The 27,512-nt window shown below is 46.2% G+C and overlaps 1 protein-coding gene across 1 annotated transcript in view; it reads left to right on the forward strand.

Annotated features, from left to right (window-relative positions):
• Positions 1-27,512, forward strand: part of TOLLIP (toll interacting protein) — a 249,134-nt gene that overhangs the window by 196,269 nt on the left and 25,353 nt on the right. Inside the window, exon 5 of the mRNA XM_078682765.1 lies at positions 1,017-1,107. Coding sequence (XP_078538891.1) covers positions 1,017-1,107 — 91 coding nt within the window. The remainder of the gene's footprint in view (positions 1-1,016; positions 1,108-27,512) is intronic.

Below are 27,512 nucleotides of genomic sequence, written 5' to 3' on the forward strand. Positions count from 1 at the left end.
CTTCAATAAGGAAATCCTATATTCAAATACGGTATTGCCAGATGGATAGTTGAGTGCATTCAAAGATGTTACGTTAAAGCCAAAAGACCCTCCTAGAGCGCACACTACATGTATTAAAAAAAATAAAAAGCTGGCATATGCATAGCAGCTTCATGGTCTACACCACACACTTTCACTAAACATTGTGTGGATGTGTTAGCATGGCAACAAGTAAATGTAGGACAGGCAGTGATGCATACATATTTTCAAAACTACTGGAACACCCAAAGATTAGCCACAGCTTCTTAGGGGACTGCATTACAGTCTATGCAAATAATTTGTATCTATAGCCACACATGCCTCGAACAGAATATATCACTTACCCTGTAAATATCTGTTTGTGGTATGTAAGTGCTGTAGATTCACATGCACCGACCATCCTCCCCAGACACCTGTGGCCTTTGCACTTTACTTATTATATACATGGGCATCTCTTTACAATGGATCAGTGGAGTCAATGACCATGCCCATTATCACCAAGAGGAGTAATCACACTTCTGACTCAAAAGACTTCTAACAAAAACAACTTGCACACATTCGTACTCAACACTAGATGACGGAAGTATGCAAAGCTTGTGAATCTACAGCTCTACATGCAACAAACCGATGCTTACAGGGTAACCTTTCCATTACAGGTACATATATTTTTATTTATGCCCATGCCCATTATCACCAAGAGGAGGAATCACACTTCTGACTCAAAAGACTTCTAACAAAAACAACTTGCACACATTCGTACTCAACACTAGATGACGGAAGTATGCAAAGCTTGTGAATCTACAGCTCTACATGCAACAAACCGATGCTTACAGGGTAACCTATTCCATTACAGGTACATATATTTTTACTTATGACTTCTAAAGGCTCCATTTGAGTGCTTCTGTCCCATAGAAAGTGAGATTATTTGATGAAGGACAAGCTGAAGGTTTGAATGAGGCTTCGGATGCTGATTTTCCGCCTTCTTTCCCCCACCACAGACTCTGCCAGCAGCCATGATGATGCAGCCCCAACCAGTGGTTCTGATGCCCACGGTCTATCAACAGGGAGTAGGCTATGTGCCTATTGCAGGTGTGTATCAAGTGACCTTATCTCACTATCTCAATGTGGGTTATGTAAGGGTGCTTGTTTATGTTTTGTCCTGCTTACTTGTGACACTGATTTGTACACGATTACCATGATGACACTGTACAACAAAGCTGAAGAGTCAGATTTATGGGTTCTCCATTGTGCATCCTTGTAACAAGCTATATTTTATTCTGTGGTATTTTCTTTGAGCGTGTACTGAAGTAGTATTACACTACCTTCTTTGTAGTATATTTAACACAGTATATTTTTAAACCGATTGCAAAGCAGGTGCCATCTCATCACTTTTTTTCCCTTTCCTTTCTGTCTGCTATGCCATCTTGTACATTGCTTTCCCTTATTACATATTTCAGAAGAGTTTACGGTGACCTTTGCTGTTTGTAGAGCGTTGCTCAGATCCTGACTGATTAGTGGCAGTCTTCTGCTGGTTCTTTTCTATTGTTTTCTGTCCAGTATTCATAAAAGGTAGAGTATCTCAGTATGTGTGTGAGATTCTGAAACACATTTTAACAACACTACTGCAGTATAAAAGAAAAACAGGAAGTGTGTCCCCTATACTTAAGTGTGTGTATAGTTGTTAAAACGTAACATAGCCACTTGAAGATTTCCGGAGGCCACACTATTGCATCATGCCCAACAAATATACAAGGCAACCCAATGCCAGAACCCCACCCCGGGCAGAACTTGCGTACACACCCTGACTGGAAGTGTGACAATTTTCAGCTAGAAACAGCAATTTACGGGATTTTGTTTTTTCTGTTTGCTTTTGCTCAACTTTGTTTGACATTATTCTTTTTAGGCAATTTGTGCTGATGCTTCCTGAGGGCTGTTTAGCTTCATGTTTTTGTGGCCGCCAGGTCTGCATTCTTTGACAAGTGTCCAGCCTGTGTGCCAAATGTCTTGGAACGCCAATTATTATTATTATTAAATGGCATTTATAGAGCGCACTGACACCATGAGTTTCCTGGCGCTGTAGGACAGAGGTGAGGTGCAGCAGGGAGATTACAGGAATTAAGGGGATGGGGGGGAAGAGGAAGGTTTTGAGCTGCTTCCTAAAATGAAGGAGGGAGCTGCTAGATTTAATGGTCAGAGGGAGGGGATTCCAGAACTTTGGGGCCAGGAGGGCAAACCTTCGTCCGCCGAATTTATTGGTTCTAGTTTTGGGCACGACAAGCTTGTGAAGGTGTGAGGAGCGTAGGTTACGAGTAGGGCAGTAAGGATGGATGAGTGAGGTTATGAAGGCAGGGCTGGTGCCGTGAAGGGCTCTGAACGTGAGACAGCCCACCTTGAAGGCCACTCTCTGCTCTACAGGCAGCCAGTGCAGTTTGTGCAGCAGTGGTTTGGCCGATTGCCATTTGGGGGATTTGTGGATGAGGCGGGCTGCTTGGTTCTGGACTACCTGTAGGCGATGAAGGAGTGATTTGGGGAGGCCGTGATAAAGGGAGTTGGAGAAGTCCAAGCGAGAGAGCACTAGGGAGACAATCACTTGGATTCGAGCAGCAGGGGGGAGTAAGTGGCAAATTTTTAGAATCTTGCGGAGCTGGAAGGAACAGGATGAAACCACCGAGCCGACTTGAGATCGGAGGGAGAGTTTGGCGTCGATGGTCACGCCGAGGCTCTTTACAGTGTGCGCGGGGGTTGGTGGGGTGCCCAGTTCCGTGGGCCAGAAGTGAGCCCCCCAGACAGTAGAGCTGGAGCCCGGAAGAAGGAGCTCTGTTTTCCCGGGGTTCAATTTCAAGTGGTTGGCGTTCATCCATTCCAGTATGTGGACCATGGCGGAATGGAAGCTGGTTACCGCGTTCTGGGAGTTGAGGGGGAAGATGATCTGCAGATCGTCGGCGTAATTATATACTGTGATATCCCAGTTATGAAGTGAATGGAGTAGGGGCCGGAGGTAAAGATTAAACAATAGGGGTGACAGGGATGAGCCCTGGGGGACACTAAATGTCGTGAGGGTTTTGGGCGCTGTGTAGGGCCCCTGCCGTACGGCCTGTGATCTTCCGGACAAGAATGATTGTATCCAGCTCAAGGCGAGGCCTTGGATGCCAGCCTGTTCGACACGGTGGAGCAGGATGTGGTGGTCCACCGTGTCGAACGCAGCCGATAGGTCCAGGAGTACGAGGGCCTGGGGGGGTCCCTGCATCGGCGTTCCTCCTCAGCGTGTCAAGGACAGCCAAGATGACGGCCTCCGTTGAAAAGGTAGGCCGGAAGCCCGCCTGGTTGGGTTCCAGGTAGCTAGATGACTCGATGAATTTGGAGAGGCATTGGGTGACATGCGCCTCGATTATTTTGGAAAGGAAGGGTAGGAGCGAGATGGGGCGGAAGTTGGACAGATCTGCTGGGTCTGCGCCGGGTTTTTTCAGTAGCGGGACTAGGATGGCCTCTTTGAAAGAGCTGGGGACAGTGCCTGTGCTGAGCGAGCCGTTCAACAAAGGTAAGATACATTCGGGTAGGGAGTGACAGATACTCCGCAGGATCAGGGGAGGGCAGGTGTCGTTCGGGGAACCTGATTTTACCCGGGACGCCAGCTGGGCCAGAGAGGCAGCGTTGAGGGCCGGGAAGTCTGAGAAAACAGATAAATTGTTACAGGGAGTTTCAGAAGAAGGAGTACGGGGAGAGATGGGGATTGAGGCCTTGATTTTATTAATTTTCTCAACGAAGAAAAGGTTGAGGGCGTCGCAGGTTCCTTGGGTTGGGGTTTGACCTGGGAGACCTGATGTGTGTTGCTTCCCTGACACTCATTCAAGGATGTGTAACATTTAGAGAAAACATGTCTTACTGGGGGCTAAGTGACCGAAAAGAGCTGGCGCTCAGGGTTAAAAGAAGTAAGATTTACAAAGGTATTTCTACAGCTGCATCGTTACCTGCCTCTGATACGAGAGGAGCAGTTTTCCCCCATCTCTGCATCCTGTGACAATTCTCTTCTCACTTCAAGAAGTGAGTGGGCAACATTCCAAGTTCACCTTAACGCTCTCTTCTGGTAAACAGTGAGAAGCTCCTCAATGTGACATTTGACATTCGTAGGAGGGCTAAACATCCCTTATAGTCTCTTTAACGAGAGCTGGTACGTCCTCTTCTCTTAAGACTTGGAGAAGAATCCTGCCATCTCCTAATTTACTACATTGTGTGGAAGATGATGTGGTTGCTATTGAGGCCAACAAAGATAATACTGCTATGCCGTAATCTAATCCATACAAACTACAGTTTTGTTTTCCTGGGGAATTCTCATCAGTCCAAGCATTGAATAGTCTTGGCCACGTGCGGGGACCCTGGAGCACATATTAAATAATATATATATATATATATATATATATATCTCCTACTGGCGGGCGCCAGTAGGTAGTTATAGTTAGGACCTAGTTTCCATAGGAAATCCACAACATTCTATTTGGAATAACTTTGGCGTCGATTGACGAATCTTTGTGAAATTCCCCAAGAAGATGGCCTGCTCAGTTCCGCTCCTTTCCTGAAAGTTTGGGGGTGATTCGTGAAGCGGGGGTCAAGAAAAAAGAGGGGGTCCCAAAGCATTTTTTCCCCATGCAATTTTCCATAGGGACCGTTAGACACGGCTACAGCCCGAACGGAATTACACCAAATTTGGCAAAAAGGTAGCATTTAGTCCGTAGATTGTGCTTTTTGTTACACAGTGTAAATCCGTTCAGTAGTTCCTGAGAAAATCAAAAGTAAAATCAAAGATATATATATATATGCGAAGTTGTACCGTACGCTTACTGTCCGAGCCTTTACGCGTACCATTACGAGCTGCATGCTAATTGGCTGAAAACTGTCTGTCAACACTCCAAACCAGGACGTGTTGGCAGCCGTCTTGTGCTTTGGTAGAACCGAGGCACAAGAAAACAGAAAAAGAAATGCGAAAAACGCGAAAAAGGGGCAGGGTAGAAACACCCTTACCCCCTAGGCCTGCTTAGGGTGTCCCACAAGGACCCCCAAGGCCCCAAAAATATTGTTTAAAAAAAAAAAATCACGGGATACGGGTATGCATACCCTGCCGATAAAAAAAAAAAAATGACAGATTGGAACTAATTCCCGCTGAATACTGGAGGTCCATACTGGAGATACTCTATTTTATTTATTTATTTATTTATTTATTGCCATTTATAAAGCGCGACAAATACCCGAAGGCATCTTGGCGCCTGGAGGTTCCCGGTGGGCTAGTTGGCCCCCAGGGACCCCCAGTATGCAAGGGGAATTAGTTCCCCCTCTGCAAACGCGCCAGAGGGCTGCGTTGCAGAGAGGTGTAAAAAGGGATGTGGCCTCTTTACACCTCTGCAACGCAGCCCACTGGTGCATACTGGAGGTATCTGGTGGTGCATACTGGAGGTATCTGGTGGGCTAGTTGGCCCCCAGGCACCCCCAGTATACAAGGGGAATTAGTTCCCCCTTTGCAAATGCGCCAGGGGGCTTCATTGCAGAGAGGTGTAATGAGGCCACGCCCCTTTTCACACCTCTCTGCAACGCATCCCCCTGGCGCATACTGGAGGTTCCTGGTGGGCTACTTGGCCCCCAGGGACCCCCAGTATGCAAGGGGACTTAATCCCTCAACTTAGAACGCGCTACGGGGCGTGTTTGCACAGTGGTGAAGGTAGGGGACGGGGCTTGAGGTGATGTGTGCAAACATGCCCAGTGGCGCGTTTTAAGTTGGGGAATTAATTCCTTTTCAATCCAGAGGTGCCCTAGGGGCCAACTAGTCCAACAGGTACCTCCAATAAGCGCCATGGAGCTGCGTTGCAGAGTGTTGTAAAAAGGGGGCGTGGCCTCTGAACACCTCTCTCCAACGCAGCCCCCTGGCGCATACTGGAGGTACCTGGTGGGCTAGTTTACTCACAGGGGACCTCGGGAATGAAGAGGAATTAATTCCCAAACCTAGAACGCGCCCCAGGGCGTCTTTGCAGACATGTCACCTCAGGCCCCGCCCCCTTCCTTCACTATTGAGCACAATATTCCTCTAAAATCATCGGAACTACGAATTCCAATTTACTCACTTGTTATCACGAGAGACATCAGTGCTGCATCTTTGAGCCCAGTACGGACCCTGAAAAGTAAATCTAGGCGTACTTACCAGTAACTTGTATTTCCTTCCATAGGAATCTGTTGTGTGGTTTTCACCAGAAAAGTTTGTCTATTTTTGAAATGTACAAATATTTCTCTAAAATCAGCCGAACTACGACTTCCGATTTATTCACCTGTTATCAGTAGAGACCTCAGTGCTGCATCTTTCAGCCCACTACTGATCCTGAAAAGTAATTCTAATCGTAGTTACAGTAACTTGAATTTCCTTCAATTGGCTAACATTGACTGGTTTCACTTGGAAATTCTTCGAAGTGTGGAGTTTTGGAACTGTAAAAAATTCCTCTAAAATCAGCTGAACTATGAATTCCGATGTACTCACCTGTTATAAGGAGAGACCTTAGTGCTGCATCTTTCAGCCCACTACTGATCCTGAAAAGTAATTCTAACCATACTTACAGTAACTTGAATTTCCCATAGGCTAACATTGACTGGTTTTACTTGGAAATTCTTCGAAGTGTGGAGTTTTGGAACTTTAAAAAATTCCTCTAAAATCAGCCGAACTATGAATTCCGATTTACTCACTTGTTATCAGGAGAGACCTTAGTACTGCATCTTTCAGCCCACTACTGATCCTGAAAAGTAATTTTAACCGTACTTACAGTAACTTGAATTTCCTTCCACAGGATATCATTGCCTGCTATATAAAATATATATAAATTAAAAAATATATATATAAAAAAATATCACAATTTCAATATTTTAAAAAACATTTTTTCTTCAATGTATATTAAAAATATGTAATGTAATTTAAAAATAAAATATCTAAAATTAAATACTTTAAAACAATGTTGTAAATCAGTACAAAAAATTAACAATTAATACATTTAAAAATCATCATTTACAAAACCTTTGTAATTCACTGAAAAAAACCATAGGTTTCAGCCACGTTATAGTTGGGAATTAGCATTTACAAAACCTTAGAAATTCACTGAAAAAACTATAGGTTTCACAACTGTTATAGTTAGCTGGACATTTCACTCCTACAAAAGCATTGAAATTCCCCCGTTCTAGTTAGTTCAGCTAACTAGAACTCGCGCGCCCGCAAGGCACTGCTGATGACGTCACATATTACCTCACTCATGACATGGTCAGTGACATCACTCATGACATCACTGATGACATCTCAAATGACATCACTGATGACATCATCCTTGTGAAAGAGTGGCAGACCTCCTCTCAGGGTAATATAACCTTTGATACACGCATTCAAAAATAGAAACTAACATTTTCAAAAAAATGGATATACCAATACCAGTTACAACAACCTCTTCGGTAATTCCACCATCTACATACACATCCACTCATTCACCAACAGTTCTATATAGTCACTCATACATCTACTCACTCATCATATGTACTCATACACCTATACATCCTGTTACACACCAACACTCATCTATAGTTACTCACACACATACTCACACATGCAAATAAACCACCATTTATTTGCATACACAGCTATACACACACACCACTACACTTACTTTTACAAAAACGTACACATACTTACTCTCTTAAACAATCACTTATAGAAACACATACTTATTTATACAGGAACTCTTCCAATCTCTCACTCACATATAATCACTTATATACATCAATACTCACATATACTAGATTATAACATATGTAGTTACTCATAAAGATACTATTGAGACACATTCACTCACTAACACACCCATACACACATTCATCCACCTATACAATCCTGCACACATGGTGTCTTCAAAACACAAACAGTGAGTCACTCATTCATGCATTTGTGCTCTAAGTAATACCCCCCACCAAACCATACAGACAGTCATACTGATACTCAAATAAACAACTAATAACCCATATACATACTTATGTAGCTATTCACCAACCCATGCAGCCACTTATACACAAAGTGAGACACTGATACAGATATTTTCATATTTAAACATTACTCGCTAATACATGTATTCACTAAGATACACTTAATAAATCAGCTATACAATCAATTTTACCAAAAAAAACCCATCCATTTAGACAGTTATTTACCCATTTATTCTTCCATCGACCTTTAGATATACATATAAAAAAATATTTATTTTTCAGAAAGACACACATTCACGGGATGATGTCATCAGTGATGTCATTTGAGATGTCATCTGTGATGTCATGAGTGATTTTTACCAACATAAGAGAGCCTATTTGTGTGAATTCCTATAGAGACATTATGTCTAAGTAATGAAAAACACAGTGACTGAATCCAACAAGTGAGTGGTCAAAAAACTAATAGAACAAGGAGAAAAGAAAAGACTATTATCTAAAAGAACCCTCACTCACCCTAGTGGTGACCTGCTTCATCATGGGGCTCGTCACAGGAGGGACCAAGTATCCCCCTGTGTGCTTAAACGCCTGCAATTGCAGCGGAGCTGGTATAGGTGGTGACAATAAAAGATCCCAACAGGACCCCAACAACTTTATTCAAAGGACCAGTTGTTCACATTAAAATAGTGAGATCACAAAGGGGTTGAAATGAAAACCCTGGTGATCTGGTGTAAGTGGTCGACATGTTTCTGCTGTGTTATGCTATCTTAGCTCAGCTTTCTTCAGGACCAAAAAATAGTAATAGAAAAATACGTCCTCCGGGGGTCCACCCACGCTAAGGAGTGCCCACACCGTTAGGACGGTAGAGAGAAAAATGACAAATTTTGACTTTCCTCAATTAACTTACGGTTTTACCCGCACTCGGTGATCCTGCTATTTGCCTGGATACCATTCTGGCAGAAGAGTAAGCGTGCCGCATGGACGCTCAGTCTGGCATTCTCTTCACGTCCTGTGTTAATTGTTGTTAAGTTGTTGGGGTCCTGTTGGGATCTTTTATTGTCACCACCTATTCACTGATTTTTCACATTTCACAGTTAACATACCAGCTCCGCTGCAATTGCAGGCGTTGAAGCACACAGGGGGATACTTGGTCCCTCCTGTGACGAGCCCCATGATGAAGCATGTCACCACTAGGGTGAGTGAGGGTTCTTTTAGAAAATAGTATTTTCTTTTCCTCTTGTCCTATTAGTTTTTTTACCACTCACTTGTTAGATTCAGTCACAGTGTTTTTCATTACTTAGACATAATGTCTCTATAGGAATTCACACAAATAGGCTCTCTTATGTTGGTAAAAATTGTGATTAAGGGGTAGGAGAGTAGCCCTGTTTACCCTTTCTCTCTAGTTGTATTTACATGTCATGAGTGATGTCACTGACCATGTCATGAGTGATGTAATATGTGACGTCATCAGCAGTGATTGCGGGCGCGCGAGTTATAGTTAGCTGAACTAACTATAACGGGGGAATTTCAATGGTTTTGTATGAGTGAAATGTCCAGCTAACTATAACATACGTGAAACCTATGGTTTTTTCATTGAATATATATATATATATATATACTTCGAATGGCGCAACTCGGAGAAAAGACTTCGGCTTTTCTCTGAGTTGCGCCATCAAGGATCCTTAAAAAAATATTAAGCTCTGGACCAGTACTGGTTCTTTCTAAGAGCTGGTCCCCACCAGACTCAGTCATCATAGCTGCTGCTTGCAAGACTCACTCTATTGGCTTCTCATCAACAGTTCTTATGGATAAGGACAGCAAGCAGATAGACTCCATTGGGAAGAAAATATGCAGAGCATCGGCCTCCTTTATGAAAGTTGCCAGCTCTTCTGCCTTGTTAGGCAGGTATGGTAGATCATTGTGGGACTTTATAAGCAAGTACATGGAGAAGCTACCAAAAGAAGACAGACTGGACTCAAGAAATCCTGCATGAAGAGGGACTAGTATCCAATCAGGTCATCAATGCCTCAGATCTGGCAGCACATGTATACTCCCACAGCATTTGTGGCAGAAGGTCTTCATGGCTTTGCTTCACAGGCCTGAAACCAGAGGCCCAGCACAGGATTATAAATCTGCCTTTGTCAAGAAATTCATTATTTGGCACTTATGCAGAGGATAAAATGGCAAAAATGAAGGCTGAGCTGGATGTATTAAAGGCTGTAGGTCTGGAGAAGAGGAAGGAGTTCTGAAAAGTTTCAGATCCTGTGATGGATGCTATTACCAACAGAGGGTTCAAACCCCTGACTGGACCTCACAACAGCAACAAAGCTGGCATTCCCGCAGACCATCTTGTGGTAGAGGAGCTCAGCGACAACCTGCATCCTCTACCAAATCACCGGCCAAACCATGAATCATCACTTTTCCCTTCTCTGTTACCTACTCTGGTGGGGGCAAGTATCATAAAACACCTGGACGAGTTGTGAACCATCACAAAAGGCGAATGGGTCTTAAATATTTTTCAACATGGGCACTCACTTTTTTTCAAATCCCCTCCTCCCACGGTCCCACTGACCAAAACATCATACCATCAGCGAGACCTCCTTTAAACAGAAGTTGACATCTGCTCCAAAAGGAGGCCATAGAGGATGTCCCTTTTTCTCCAAGGGAATTAGGAATCTGCTCTCGCTACTTCGTAGTGCATAACAACAATTCCAACCCATTCTGGACTTAAGGGTTCTGAACAAATACATTAGAAAGGAAACATACAGGATGCTTGCCTTCACCAGATCTACACATAATTACATCGGGGGATTGGATGTGTTTGATCGATCTTCAGCATGCATACTTCCACAACTGATTTCTGCAAAATGCCGGAAGTTCCTACACTTCCAAGTGGCATCCAAACATTATCAATATAAAGTTCTACCGTCCGGCCTAAAATCTGCACCACGCACATTCTCAGAATGCATGGCCACGGTTGGAGCAGCCTTAAGGAGGCGGAGAGAGTTTGTCTACCCCTATTTAGATGACTGGCTAATAAAAAGTTGCTGTCCGTCTGAAACTGAAGAATACTACCAAATCTGCACCGTGACTCTGCAAAGTCTACATCTCCAGATCAACTTCAAAAAGTCTGTACAAAAGCCAGTTCAGATTCTGCATTACCTAAGGGCTACTCCAAATACAAGCCCCTCGAGTGTATCCTTTGAAGGAGAGACTACCCTCAATCAGTCTGAAGTGCTGCACTCTCCTTCACACTTCACATCTATCGGCCAGACCGGTGTCTTCTCTTCTAGGTTCGATGGCCTCTTGCATTTTCATTGTCCCCAACACAATTTTGCATATGAGACCTTTGCAGCAATCTCTGGAGGATCAATGGAATCAGTTTTCAAACATTTGGAATGACAAACTGACTCTCACAAGCATTCCTCCAATTGCTGCCATGGTGGTCCCAACAGCAAAACCTACTGGTGTAAGTCCCTTTTCACCAGGATCCTCCCACAGACTCCCTTCTCTGGTGGGGTGCTCACATGGGCCGTCTACAAACTCGGAGTGTGGTCAGACAGGGAACAATGATATATCAAAATGCTGAAGCCAAGAGCGGTCCATCCAGCCCTCAAGTTATTTTATCCATTAATAACAGAAAGCTCTCTTTTGGTTCAAACAGAAAATATGACCAAGATGTAGTATTTAAACAAGCAAAGAGGGATTTGCTCTTGCTCCCTCTCTCTGGAAGTGCAGGTCATCTGGAAGTGGCTAATAGTCAAGAAGTTAACAAGCTCAGCCATTTGCCTACCAGGAGTTCAAAACACTCAAGCGGATTCCCTCAGTTGCAACTTAACTGAAATTCACGACTGTATTCTACCCAACGCTGTTGTGCACAACCTTTTTCAAGAATGGGGATGTCCGCAAATCGACTTGTATCCAGAGGAAAACACCAAAACATGCCTAGACTACGCGTCCAGGTTTTCCTGACCAGGGTCAAAGGGGAATGCCCTTTAGATAAGTTGGTCAGGGAAATTTCTATATGCATTTCCTCCAACTCTGCTGATTCCTACAGTGATCAACTGTAAAAGTCTAGGACCAGACTGATCCTCAAAGCTTCAGAATAGACTCGCCAGTGGTGGTCTCGGACCTGCTATACAGCAAGACCACACAAGAGGTTGCCATGCAGACACGATCTCCTAATCCCTCCTCCCCAGCGTAGAGGTCTTTACATTTCTTGGATATCAAATGAGTACTGAAGTTTTACTTAGATAAAGCGAAAGATATCTGGCAATCTGACCATATATTTATTAATTAAGATCCAATGTGAACAGGTATAGCTTCCGCCAAGCAGACCATTTCTAGGTGGATAGTATCCTGTATAGCTCTTAACTACCAGTTAGCTAACAAGCACTAGCCACTAGTGGAATGGGCCTGAGGCCTAGCTGGTAAGGGGGCAGCAGCTGCGGTACTGAGAAATGCACCCATTTCTGAGATATGTAAAGCTACAACATGAAAATCAGTACGTTCACCAGGAATTACTGTCTAGACTAAGAGTCAAGTAGGGCAAGCCTCTTTAAGGAATCTTTTATGATAATCGTAACAGCTGCTATTAAAGATTCATCCGCAGATGTGTGGGATGGGCTGGCTACTCTATTCAATGCTTATGACTGTTGAGGAGGATATCCTGGGAGCGAAGGATAAATTGCTAACCTATAGTCCTAGTTTTCTTCCAGGGGACTCCTCAGCAAAGTCATAAGATACCATTAGTACTACACCATTTCGAGAGTGTTGTTCTGCCAGAGCAGATTGGCAATCTAGTGGTTCTCGCAAGAGAAGTCGTGATGTTGATCCTTATTAACAATCTTCTCATGGGTGTTTCCTCCACATGTGGAAAGAATGTCCAGTGAGAGGTGGGAGGCACAGATATGTCTCACAGCTTTCTGTTACAGACTCCATCTCTTCTAACGATTGCCTTGCTACATCTTTAGCATAAGGGGCACCTCTCGCCTATTGAAGACCTCATATTATTTCATGAAATCTCTAATAGAGCTGAAAGGACCTTCCCTATCCCAACCATGCTATCTGAAGTACACATGTCTGTCATTTATTTTGTAGCCTATTCTAACAAAACCAGAAACGTACAAAATTCTTGCTTTGGTTCCTGGACTTTTAGAATCGGTGACAGAACCTTTTATCAAAACTTTTTCAGTTTGTTCAAATAAGACAGTTGGAGAAGAAACTACAACCTGTGGTGTCTTTCCTGGAGTTATTAAAAGATAATGCTACAGCATATTCTATGTTAGTAGTGATTGTAGAAAGGCACTGCTGTTGTCTCCCTTTTATTTTGTCCTCCAATCAATCAATCAGTCAGGTTTTATACATCCATCTAATCACCCATTAGGGTATCCAGGCGCTTGCAGGTCCAGGAGGCTAATTCGAACAGCCAGGTCTTGAGGGCTTTTCAGAATTCCAAAAGTGAGGTGATGGTCCGAAGGTGCATGGGGAGGCTGTTTGGAAGATCAGCAGCTTGAATTGGCAGATCAGTAGGTCTGGAAAAGAAAAATTAATTCCAAGAGTCCTGTTGAAAGGGTTTGGCAAGAGCAAGCAACAGTCGGACATTTCATGTCTGGAAAATACTACGGCATAAATAAAGACTAGCATTTTCAATACTTTTAACAATTAAAAAATCTTACTGTATGAGAAAAAAAAAACTGTCTTCTGCTGCTGCAGGAAATCCTCCTTCAAAACATTGACAACATCCACCTTCCATTTTGCACCCTGGTAGACGGAAGTATTTTCAGCGTCTCCCAGTATGGCAAAAGATTGGAGTGTACATGGGTGCAAAATACTGCGTAAAAAGAGCACAACATTGGGGTTTATTATCCCCCTGAGATTTAACGTAAGAGGAAGATTCTAGGTATTTAAGGTGAGCTGATTCAAGAAACCATGTTATTGGAGAAGAGTGCTACTGTGTCGGGCCGAAGACATCAGTAGAACAAGGGGGGTTTTCTTGCCTTATTCTCTGCCTGTGCTTTACTTTGAGTGTTTTCTAAAACGTTTTCTGAGGCCTTCTTCAATGTTACATCTTTCGCTCATCTTTCTCTCGGTGTTCCACTCATCGATTTGAGTACTGCTCTCCCTTCCTATGTCTACACTGCACTTATTGCATTGTCTTTGTGTATTTTTTCTTACGAGTCTTTTACAGAGTGCAAAAAACACCTGTATCTTTTCTAGGAATTAGAAAAGATTGAAATCTGAGCGAGGGTTCCCGCTGTGAATTTTGTAGTCCACAGTATGAACAGACACATTTCTGTGATTCGTGAAAGAAAATGGATTTGTCAATATTTTTCGTACTAAGGGAAGATGGTTCCATAAGGAAGAGTAGAGTATAGAAAACAATCTGCATGGCTTTCTAAAATGTGGAATGCGGTAAAGAAAGTTAAAGGCGCACAGGCGTCTGGAAGTGGAGTACCAAAGTACAACATTTTGTCAACAAAAAAATGTACAAGGATCCAGAAAGTAGTTTTCTGCACCAAGCAGAGTACCTTAAGAAGTTCATAGCTGTTGTATGAAGCATGTGCATTTCATGCAAGATTAGCATTGCATGACTTAATGTAGGGGTGTTCCCAGCTAGTTTTACGCCATGGTTTTGTTTGTTTTTATGTTACTCTGGAGAGAAATGGCTTTAAAGTAATCCAATCTAAAATAGTCTAGCATTGCCACTGTGGAGTGACGTTCCTCATTTTAAGTGTACATGAAGAATCTGCTTTCCAATGACAATGTAAAGGAGACACAGGAGAATAAATTATAACCTAAAGGATCATTGTAGAGTATTTGTCAGCTTTCCCATGACATTTTTCAAGTTCTTTTCTTGGAAACCTCAGCCATTCATAATGTTCCTGCAGTGCTTAAATGCTTTCCTTGATGATTACGCAAACTCCCGCAAGATCAGTTTTGAACAACTGATAGTGATCTCGGGGATCACCTTCTTCAGAAAACTGCATTGTCTCTGGCACAAAGAAACTGCCATGGTAAAAGCATGATCTGAAAGAGACATGTTGGTGATAGATTCCTTACCTTAGAATATCCCCAGGCGTCAGACTGGATCCAGAAACTTTTGCTTAGCAGTACCCTTGCGCATCAGTAGGTGGCGTCCTGTGGCTTGGCGTCGTCAGCGCTGTGATGATGGCAAGGAGAGTACTTAGGAGCCACCCATGCACGCTGGCGTCAGTTCTTTCTTTTTCCGCGCCAGTAAGCGCAGATCCGAATTGAGCACGTACCTTAGTCACTTTTTGACTGCTATTTTGAGACTTTTATCTCCCCACTTTTTCTCCTGGTGCACGTAGGGATGCCCGGCTTTAAGTCTTGTGGGGCCTGTTGCCGGAATATGTCGGTGGCGGACCCCTACGATGTTTGCCTCTACTGCCTAGAGACCGAGCACAACTCCCGGGACTGTCGTGCCATGGCCCCCAAGGCCTTGCGGGAGCGGCACTGGAAATTGCTAGAGGTCCAGCATTCGTCACATCGCCGCTCCGGGTCTAGGGGCCGTTCCCGGGACCGCTTGCGGGACCGGAGCCATCGCTCCTCAGACTCTAAGTCTTCGCCTTCGGATTCCGGTAAGCGACGCCATAAAAAGAAGTCGAAGAAGCGTGTTCGCTCTCCGATGTCCCCCCCCATCGCTCCTCTGAGGCAGACAAGGGGGACAGGGCTTCGCCCCTGCGGCTCTTCTGGAGCCTGGGAGTCCCGCGGCCTACCCGCTATACCCGGGTCCGTCGGCGACTCCCCAACAGATGCAAGAGTTCCTGGCTGCCTTGGACCGCCTTTATAGGCTTCGGGCTCCCGCCGGCGTGCCTTCGGCCCCGCGGTCCCGTGTCCAGATCCTATTGGCCCGGCGGCTCTGCCACCGGCTCCAGCCCTGGTGCCACAGGATCCTATGCCGTTGGCTCTGGCTCCAGCGCCACGAGGTGCTACGTTGCCGGCTCCGGCCCCACCCTCGGCTCCACCCTCTGTGCCACACTGGGTGCCGTTTATCCCACCCTTGCCCCGCTTCCCGTACCATTTTGGTCCGACCTGGGATCCGCATTGGGAGGCGGCACTGGTCCGACCCCAGCCAGTGCCGTTTCCGACGCCTTCCGTCCCTTTTCAGGCTCTGCCGCCGCGACTGGCCCCCTCTACGCCAGAGGCGGCCAAAGACTGAGAAGGGTCCGAGGACCCGCTTGCCCGGCAATGTGACTCAGAGCAAGATTGGGTGGACGACTTGGAGGATGCAGGTGACCTCTATGTCTCCTTTGACCCGGGGTTCGCCTCTCCCCCACCTACGATGGAGGAGGGTGCCTCCTACATGATGGTGCTCCGTCGGGCTGCTGAGGCCCTCAACCTTGACCTCCCCACAATGGCCCTCAAGACCAACCTCCTCACCGAGATGCTCCAGACGGCGTCTACTTGGTCAGAGCCGTTGCTTCTCTTTAATGACGCTCTTACAGAGGTCCTCTTAGGCACTTGGTCGAGGCCAGCCACGGTGGCCCTGGTGGATAAAAACGTCACCAGACGCCACCGATTGGCGACCCCGCTTTCTTAACCACTCACCCTACGCCTGAGAGCCTAGTCATTCAGGCCTCCACGTCGCAGAGTGCCTTTCCCACGGCCCCACCGGATAAGGACTCTAAAAGACTGGACCAATTTGGGAAGCGGTTGTTCTCTTCGGACAGCCTGGGGCTGCGGTCGGTGAACACCGCCTGCTTGTTGGGCCGCTACTCACACGTGGTGTGGGATGCCGTTGCTCAGGTGTTGCCTCAGTGCCCTGAGGAGGTGTAGGCTGCTCTTTCTCAGGCTATTGCTGAGGGTAAGGATGCGCCTAAGTTCGTCATTCGATTTGGGTTGGACACCGCCGACCCATTGGGCAGGGCATTATCTACGACTGTAGAGGTACCCAGGCACGTTCCTCCACCAGGCCTGTGCAGATCCAGCCTCCGCGCGACCGTGGGGTTTCCGCAGGGGCGGGTCGGGGAACGAGCGTGCGGGTCCTTCATCCCCCCCCCCTGCTGTTTGAAACCTCCAAACCTTCCTAATCTGAGCTTCGGGAAGCACCCCAGTGGGTGGCAGGATCCCCCACCACCTCCCCCGCTTGTGCGAGATTACATCAGACAAGTGGGTGCTGCAGATAATCTGCCAAGGTTACTCCCTTCCCTTTCAGTCCCCCCTCCAGCCATGCCACCACAGTGCCACCGCATGTTGGGAGATCATTTGGTTCTTCTCTGAGAAGAAGTCTCGGCCCACCTGGCCAAGGGGGCCATCAAGAGCATTCCTGGGCCAGAAGTAGGGAGTGCTTGTTATTCCCACTACTTTCTGGTTCCCAAGAAGGACAAAGGGGGTTTGCGTCCTATCTTGGATCTCCGGGACGTCAATCGCTTCTTCAGGAATGAGAAGTTCAAGATGCTGACCTTGGCTCAGATCTTGGCTGCCCTCGACCCTGGAGACTGGATGGTAATGTTGGACTAGCACAACGCATATTTTCATATCCCCGTCCTGCCTGCCCACCGGCGTTACCTGCGGTTCACGGTAGGCCAGGAGCATTTTCAGTTTACCGTGCTCCCCTTCCGCCTTACCAGCGCCCCTCGGGTGTTCACTAAAGTGATGGCGGTGGTCGCAGCTCACCTGCACAGGTCAGGGGTATCAGTATTCCCCTACCTCCACGACTGGTTGTTGAAGGCGGGCTCGCCCCAGGCAGTCGTCACCCACCTTCAGACTACGGCCGACCTCCTGCATTTACTGGGGTTCTGCATCAACGTGCCGAAGTCGCACCCGAGTCCCTCTTAGAAGCTCCCCTTCATCGGAGCGGTTCTGGATTCTACGCAGTTTCGGGTCTATCCTCCGCGAGTCTGGGATATTCAGGCTATGATCGCGAACTTTCAGCCTCTATCCCGGGTATCAGTCAGGATGACCCTCCGGCTCTTGGGCCTGATGGCCTCCTGCATCCTGTTAGTGCAACATGCCAGGTGGCATATGTGGGCTCTGCAGTGGGACCTGAAGTTCCAGTGGGCGCAGCATCAAGGCAACCTGTCTGGTCATGGTCAGATCTCGGAGGGCACTGAACGTCACTTGCAGTGGTGGCTCACGGATCGCGATTGGGTTAATGGCAGATCCCTCTCCCTTCCCCAACCGGAGCACTCAGTTGTGACGGATGTGTCCCTCCTGGGATGGGAAGGCCACTTAGGAGAGGCGGAAATCAGAGGCCTCTGGTCTCCGGCGGAGTCCCGGCTCCATATCAACCTTTTGGAGCTTCGGGCGATCCGACTTGCACTGAAGGCATTCCTTCCCTGTGTCCAAGGAAGTATAGTGCAGGTGTTCACGGACAACACCACCGCCATGTGGTATTGCAATAAACAGGGCGGGGTGGGGTCCTGCACCCTATGTCAGGAGGCTCTGTGCTTCTGGACATGGTTGGAACATTAAAACATTACCTTGGTGGTTCAACACCTGGCAGGTTCTCTGAACGCCCGGGCGGAAGAACTCAGCTGCTGGTGCTTGATGGATCACGAATGGTGTCAGAACTCTGACCTGGCGCAAGGTCTTTTTCAGCAGTGGGGAGATCCTTGGTTAGATCTATTCGCCACCGAAGAGAACGTGCAGTGTCATCAGTTCTGCGCGTTGGAATTTCCAAGGCGGCACTCGCTCGGAGACGCTTTTCGTCACGGGTGGAGCTGTGGTCTGTTGTATGCCTTTCCGCCTATACCATTTTTGCCGTGAGTGCTGAAAAAGATCCGGCGCGACCGGGTCCAAGTTATTCTTCTGGCTCCGGACTGGGCTCAAAGAGTATGGTATCCCGAGCTACTCTGTATGAGCATCGATCCCCCTGTCCGACTGCTTCTTCGGGAGGATCTTCTGTCACAGCAGCAGGGGACGGCACTTCACCCGAACCTGTCCAGCCTCTACCTCCATGCTTGGAGATTGAGCGGCGACAGTTGGCGGCTTTTGACCTTCCTCCCGAAGTCTGTAATGTCATTTTGGCAGCCAGGCGTACCTCCACTAAAACGGTATACGCCTGCCGATGGCACACATTTGTGGCATGGTGCACAGCAGAGGCTGTGGATCCCCTTTCTGCCCCTCTTTTTGAGGTTCTTCTGTTTGTTCTGTCTTTGGCCCAGCAGGGCTCTGCTCTGGGCACTATCAAAGGTTATCTTTCTGCCATTTCCGCCTTCCTGAGGCTTCCTGACAAGCCTTCTCTTTTTAAGTCCCCGGTTGTTAACCGTTTCCTCAAAGGCATTACACACAAGTTCCCTCCTGTGCCTTTCAAAATGCCTCTGTAGGATTTGAATCTTGTTCTGACTTACCTGATGTGCGCTCCCTTTGAGCCCCTTCATAACTGTCCCTTACGTCTTCGTACCTTAAAGACGTTTTTCCTGGTCGCTATCACCTCTGCCAGAAGTGAGTGAGCTCCAGGCTCTTTCTTCTAAACCTCCTTTCCTTTCTGTTTATCCGTACAAGGTGGTTTTAAGGACCTGTCCTTCTTTCTTGCCAAAAGTTGTCACGCCCTTCCACATCGGTCAGACCATCACTTTGCCCACCTTCTTTCCGCCTCCGCATCCTTCCAGGGAGGAGGAGAGGCTCCACCGTCTGGACCCAAAACGTGCGCTTGCTTTCTACCCGTTCTGGGTGGATGATCAGTTCTTTGTTGGCTACGTGGGCGCTAAAAAAGGTCGGGCTGTGCACAAACGGACCATTTCCCGGTGAAGCCGTCTTCAGCCAGGCTTGCTTGAATCCAGTGGCAAAGTGAGCAAGGGATTAAACCCAGATCTGTTGACTGGGTGTGAGTGTTTAATTGGTTCAGATGCTCCGTCCATCACCACCCCCTTTTGGACCGCTTTGTTCGCCATAAATTGGCAGGGTATGCTCAGACGTGAGTCCCTTGCTCACTTTGCCACTAGATTCAAGCAAGCCTGGCTGAAGACGGCTGAAATGCCAGAATCAGGTCCTATGAAGCTTGTTTCCGGTCCAGGGAAGGCATGGCTTGGCAGTTCGGGCTGGACTGTTCCCATAAGGCATAGGGTCAGACTGATTTGCATATGGCCATGTCTGAACTGGGGTGGCAGAGTGGGCTAAAGAACAGTGATGGATTAAACCCAGATCTGTTGACTGGGTGTGAGTGTTTGATTGGTTCAGATGCTCCGTCCATCACCACCCCCTTTTGTACCGCACACGTTTACAAAGCACTACTGCCTTGACAGTCCGGTCCGGAGAGACAGCTTCTTTGGCTGTTCTGTGCTCTGTGACTTTCTGGTGTAATCCTGTCCACAGACCCACCTCCGGGTTTGGTATTGCTGGGGTATCTATTCTAAGGCAAGGAATCTATCACAAACGTGTCTCTTTCAGATGCACAAGTTACTACTTGGGTAACGATATATCTGTAAGAACTGATGAATAGGGTTAAGGTCATCCCTTTCAGGGCCCTAGTTTTATGGACCAATGGTCAGTATCTTGCAAGACTCTGCGTTCCTGGCGCGGAAAGTCGTGTACAGAACTGACGTCAGCGCACATGGGTGGCACCTAAGTACTCTCCGTGACGTCATCTCTGCGCTGACGTCGCCAGTGACAGACGCGGAGCCGCAGGGCGCCACCTACTGACGCGCAAGGGTACTGCTAAGAAAAAACTTTCCAGATCCAGTCTGACGCCTGGGGATATTCTAAGGTAAGTAAGGAATCTGTCACTAACTAATGTTTCTTACAGATATATCGTTACACAAGTAGTAACTTGTGCTTCTAGTGAAGGAACCTATTTCACTGAAGGGCGATCTCTCGACCGTTTCTCCAACATCCCCTATTGGTATTTCTTTAGTATTTGTTTTAGTATAGAATTTTATTTTATTGATTAGACACTTGCTGGGTATTTAATGAGGGACTACGAAGCTGCACTTCCTTTGTAAACCTGAAGCACGAAATATCAGAAGATCAGCTCTTGGGAAGTAAAATTGCCATTTTTATCAGAAAGAGTGCACAAAATAAATATGAATTCATGGCCCACTCTGCTGCGTGTGCATCCCCCACGCACCCCTCCCCCCTCTAAACAGTTGACAGAAAATCCTATTGGTTTTATTGTTTGGCTGTCTTGTGGTGAGTTAGTGTTAACAGAATACTAAGTTAAGCTAAGACCTTTGAACATCTCCCTACATAGATGTTCATGCTTTTGTAGTTTTGAGACAGACATCATTTAATGCTTTCAGAATACTTCACTGAGAGCTACCTGGCATTGATTACCTTCATCGTATGATCTAGTCCTCAGTGAACACGAAACACACATACTCGCGTTCTTTCAGGTTTTAATTTTTTACAGTTGTAATGTTTTTTCACTAAATTGCCTGAAGTAACACACTACATAAGAATCACAGCACGCCTCCTGAAGAGACAACAAACGATACAAAACTCCGCCGCAAGACTTATCCTCTACCTCCCCAGACAGACCCACATCACACCCCACCTCAAGAAGCTACTCTGGCTTCCAATCCAGAAGAGATGCCAGTGCAAGATGTTGGCCCACACAAACAAGGCCCTGCACAGTGAGGGACCAACATATATAAAAAAATACATGACCTTCCACCAACCAACCAACCAACCACACACTTACAATCCTCCTCCTTCCACCTCTCAGACACCCCCCAAACCCGCCAATCCACCAGTTGATGACGCTCCTTCTCACACTTGGCGGCCAAAACCTTGCACAACCTTCCCCTGCACCTCAGGACCAACCCAACACTCCAGCAATTCAGGAAAGGACTCAAGACCTGGCTGTTCGAATGAACAAGATCGCCTCGAAGCAGCTAGCATCCTGAGCACCTAGAGACCCTCACAGGTGATTTGCCGTGCTTTACAAGCAAATCCCGATTGCAAACCGCAAATCCTGTTTACAAGTTAATCTTGCATTTTCTTGTTGCCTTTTTGCCAGTATTGACCTTTGTAGTACCTTATCTATTGAAGAACTGCATTTCACTGCTTTATTGTGATAGTTGGAAAGTAGACACAGCGCATTAGGAAGTGCTTGGTGATGGTGTCTGCATTACGTCCCTACTCTGTATTTAGTTCCTTGTTCACAGATGGTAACTTAATAAGTAAAAATTGTCTGTATATTCATCAATTGATGCTGTTTCTTCTTTCCCCCTTTTTGCTTACCCATTCCTTATCCTCAGGGCTTGAGAACTTTGCTCTGGGTAAGTTGTTGCAGTTGTTTCCCTTTCTTCCTTGACGTCTTCTCTCTCCTTGTAGTGCCCATCCTTTGCATGAGCACGCACAGGCCTCGTACCAGTTATCCTCCAATAGATCAGTGGTGAGATGTGTGTTGACCAGTGCCAGCTTTCTACTACTTTACTGTGCTGGATTGTTATCACAAGCAAAGGGCATTGGGAACATAACAGTGGAGCCGGGTTATTTGTTTTAGGCATAGAGCTCTTTCCTTTGCACAGATGAAGGAGCAGCCCCAGCATACTTTAATTTTGAAGTAGGTGCCCTCGTTTTTAAAGGTCCAAGTTCTCGCCTAAACTGCGTGCATGATTCCATTTTCCATTCTACACAGTTTTGTGTATACAATACCATTGTATCTTTTGGAGACCTCTGATTTTGTTCCGAAAACTATTTAATTTCCTTTCACCAGTTGCAGCATGGTCCTGCTGGCACTGCATTAAACAAATATTGTTTTAAGCTAGCTCATTTAAATCTCTCTCGGGGTTCCTAATTGGAGGTGCTAGGATAGAATACCTCTGATATAAGATATTTGGCATTCAGGAGGTTTTGATTAATAGAACAGAATTTGTTATAAAACAGCCGGAAGAGAACCTTTGCAAGAGGGGTTCGAGGTGGAGCAAAAGAAATGAGGATGATGCTTTTAAAATAAGATTGACCAGAAACATTGCATAACTTGCGTTGGATTGGTAACTCTGTGGACATAGTAAGCAGATTGGCCCTTTAAAAGGGCAGATAGAATGTGGCAAGTAATTTAGCCGGTAACATGCAAAATTTTAAAGATGAGGGAGAGGGTGGTGAAAGGCTCAACAATAGGGCTTGCTTGAGATGACATGAGAGTAGAGAAAGTGAGTGAAAAGGTCTTGCAAATGGTAATGCTCGCAAAAAGAGGAACCGTTCGATTGGAAAGAGCAAAGAGAATGATCGATTTATTCAACCTTTTCTACTATTTCAGAACTTGAGGGTCTGTTCTTGAAAAATCGCTTACACGCATTTGAGCATCTCATAATTAAAAATACCAACCATGTGTAACGCCATACATTTTTAAATTTATACGTGCTGGTAATTCTTTTTCTTCCATCCATATTTCCTGAAGAGCTTCCCTCCCCTGGGATTGCATTCATTTTAGAAGTGTCTACAACAAGTAAATGAATCTGGCAAATAGTTACTGGTGGCAGACCCACACAAAGCTTTCATGTTTTGTCTGGGGCACTGCCCTATGGTGAGAAATGTTTTCGGCACTCAAATTAATCAAACAACTCTAAAAAGACTTGCCTTTTAATAAAAGGCAATGCCAAAACATGAAAACCCAACAGTAAAACAACTATAAATTCCAAGGTAGTCTTCAGCTAAAAAACCTGAAGCAGAAGGAGAGCAGAACCACCCAACAGTTCACTGTTTGTTTTCTGGGGTTACTCTTCCGGGTAAGTCTGAGCTGTTTTGGATTTGAAATAATTCAAATCTGTGGGATCTAACTCCATCCATAGCCAATAGTTTCTAGAGTTTGGGCTCAAATTATCATACCCCAATCCATGGCCCTTTCAGTTCTGTCACAGCAGCATTTGCTAAGTGTAAAGACTAAGGCATGGTATAGTCCAGGAATGAGATGGGACCAGAATTCCTCTTACCCAGAGACTTGAACTCTGCAGCAGGTACACCACCGAAAACACAAATTGGGAAGTGTGACGTGACTGAATGAGGCAGCCCCATGCTCGTTCCCTGAGGCCTTGCTGTGTGAGCTTGTCATGCTGCATCTCACTAGGGTACGGTTTGTTGCAGTTTACAGAGTTGGTGGCACAGCAGCAACACAGCAGAGGCAGTAAAGGGAAGCATTGGAAACCGAATAATGCAGGACAGTGAGCCGTTGAGGTCCTTCGATGTAGTCAATAAGAACACAATACTTAGCTTCCCAAGTTGGTTGACCTGTGCTGCTCTTGTGGCATTGGAGAGGCTGCAGAAGCGAAATTCGAGTGTATTAATTTAGAGTGCATTGACAGTCACCAACCAAATACAGCTGACAAACTTTCTGAGTAGCCCTTATTTGATGTGATTGGAGGTTATTTTATAGACCATGCTGTGGGGAACACTTTGAATTACGTGTTATCCCTGTCTTACTACCTTCTAAGTTTTGGTTTTAGCAATGCATATGCAATCATCTCTATTTTACATATTAATTTACACCCAGTGTAACATTCTAGTGGTACCTCTTTACACTTTGTTTGTCCCTTGACTTTTGCTGCTGCCTTTCCCACTTTGCTGTTTGACTGGGAGATAAAGCGGAAGCAGAGGACATCGTAGGTCAAGATATATATGACACGATTGCTGCAAATAGACATAAATTCTACGAGAGGGTGTGTGTAAAGCTTTTTCTCTTGCCTAAGGAGGAAAGTGGTGATAACAGCCCTTCTTAAGTGGATTTGTGACAGAACCAGATGTAGGTGGCCAAGAGGGGATTCCCAAGACAAGATACCTTGCATCTCACCTGACATTTCCATAATGAAGGCTTTGGGGTGTGCCACATTAGGCCCAGTCACTCAAGCACACCGTTTGCCAGGTCTGGGTTCTGAAGAATGGCAAAGAAAGCTGAAGAGCTTCTTTTTCTTTGCCACAGAATGAAATTTGTTCAGTCTCCCCAACTCAGTCAGTCACCAAAATATGGCTTTTTTCCCATTGTCTCTATTACCTGCCTCTCAGGGAGCTAGATCCAGGATTTCCCAGATAGAAATAGCAGGAGAACAAGAGGTATGGATGCAGAGGTAAAGAAAATGAAAACAAGAACTGAGCTATCCCTGGGCTCAAGTTGCCTGAATTTCAAGGGCACACAAGAATCTATTCTCTCACACCATGCTCCTGGGATCTGATTCTTCTGGGATCCAAGAAGAGACTAGTTTCCCTTAGATAATAGTGGTGGTCGACTGCACCATAATGGGAAAAGGCCAGCAACTAGACACACAAGCATGTGGGCACCAAAGTATAATACTCTCTGCCAAGATAGACGTTAATCCCTGCCCAAAACTCCAGAAAACGCACACCTACTCCAAATCTTCAGCTGTCCCATTGAGACTTGCTGTAATACGAAGAAAAAAAACAAGTCCTCATTAGTCTGCAAAGCCCACACGAAGAGTAGTCATCACAGGCGAAGCTTGCCCAGTCTTGATCCTTCAAAGCTACTCAGTTACACAGCCCATGGGACCCTTGTAAATTAAATTAAAGGAAAGCATTAAAGAGAAAGGTTAAATAAACTCCCTACCCCTATGAACCACTCAGCGGATCCCAGATTCCATCTTTATTGGCAGAATCAAGCTGCCCAGACAATGAAATAGAGAACCTATATTGTGGGTAGATGGTCACTCAGGAAATAAATGACAGCATAAAGGTATCACCTGACAAGAACAGCCCCTGGTTTTGCTTTCATAGTACGGAATATAGTCCAGAGGTCTAAAGGCCACCTTTTAGCCTAAGGTCATCTGTGCTGCAGGTTGTAAACAGGAACACTTGGTCACTGGTGAACGTCAAAAGAAATGTATACTCTCCACACCTTATCACAATACAGGTTGGTTTTCCCAATCTTGGTACAGTTAATCAGTTGTGCATTGCCCACCATGTTTTCATGCCAGAAAAGTGTTTCATTCCCAACAATATCTAGAGAATCCCTTATCACTGGTCTGGGTGCATTTGTGCTCTTGCATTTGTCTGGGCGCATTGGTGATCACTGCAGTTCTTGTCTTGCATGATCTGATAGTGGAGAAGGTTATGTAGGAGGAGCTAACAATAACATTAATTTGGTAGTGATTGCTGCCCTATTATATGCAGGATCCAACCACTATGACATGCTTCCTCTATCACACAGGACAAGACGGTCAAATGTAGCCAGGAAGAGTCATTTCAGGGGAAGTAAGGAGTAGTTAAGAAAAAAAGAAATAGGGAGGCATTGTTGAGGGGGTAAGTATTTGAGAGGGGGAAGAATGGATAGAGGCCCTGAAGTTGTGGGTAAGAAGAAGTGAGGAACAAAAGATAGTAACAGCCTAACAAGGAAGCATGCAAATTAAGCACAAAGTGCTTGGGCAGGGGCTTTGAAGTGGAGGATTAGACAATGAGGGGAGGAAGTACTGACTGAGACAATCAAAGAAAATGTTAACCTTCATCTTGGTGACGTCCAGGATCTGCATAGATTGGTTAAATGACTGTAAATGTTAGGTTGTGTTGCTTGCATTAGCATGGCTTCCCCATATTGCTCGTCAAGCTTAGATCCCACTGCTCTGAAACTCATTTATTCAACATTTCCTGCATGAATCTCACTGATCCCTTATACATGCTTCATGCACAAGGCACTACTTATGTCAACTTTCAGGTCTAGTGTTTAGGAACGTAAAGTTATCTCCTGTACTGAAGAAGAAACTTTAATAAAGGTTAGGACAGGGATAAGGTTAAAAGCAGAGCAGTGTAGTGCAGATGGGTTAGTGGCACCTAGTTATCTGGTGGACATGTTCTATCCATTCGGTTGCCCCTACGGGTCTGAGACCTTTGAGTGCTCAATTTGCAGGTTGAGATCGCACACTATTTTCATGGTGCCAATGGATCAAGATGGCGACGTAGTAGGACGTGTTGCTGAGTCCCTCTGACGCCACCATCTGCTTAGCTTTGTTTAAAGCCTCTGACCAGATCGAATCCGCCACCCCACCTGGCAGCGGAGTGCCCTTGGGCGGTGTAGCGAGGTCCGGAGCGGTGATCTGCCCAGCTGGAGCGCTGAATCTGCTGCAATCGGGCCGCGGGACCTGCGAGGTGGTGAGGCCTAGGAATCCCCGGACTGGACTGGGCGGGGTAGCCCTGGGTCATCGCGGCTGAGTGCGGCCCAGCAGATCACGGAGAGCAGCGAGGAGGCGTGGTCCCTGGCCCCTCCGGCGAGGCGGCTGCCCCTCTGCACTGCGGCCCCTCGGCCTGGCGAGCGACATTGTTCTTTGCCTTGAGAGCGACAGAGGAGAAGCCCGGATCACAGCGTGGGCTACGAAGGAGTCTGGCAGGAAAGGCCGGGGATCGGCAGCCTACTGGGGGTTATGCGGAGGCTCTGCAGCGCTTTCTCGCCCGCCTCTCCTCTGGTCTCTGAGTGCCTGTGAGGACTGTGACCTCTTGCTGCGGGTGAGCCTCAGTCAACTGCCCGGTCGTGGGAGAGACCCTGACTTATTACAGTCCCCGGTGGCAGGGTCCCCGGAATGACATTGTCTCTTGCGGGGTGCGCTGTTAGGCCATTGTCAGGGCGGAGCCAGTGCTTGATTCTGCGGAGGTGCTAGATATTG

This window comes from Lissotriton helveticus, chromosome 3_1 (assembly GCF_964261635.1).
Source record: "Lissotriton helveticus chromosome 3_1, aLisHel1.1, whole genome shotgun sequence".
Taxonomy (NCBI): Eukaryota; Metazoa; Chordata; class Amphibia; order Caudata; family Salamandridae; genus Lissotriton; species Lissotriton helveticus.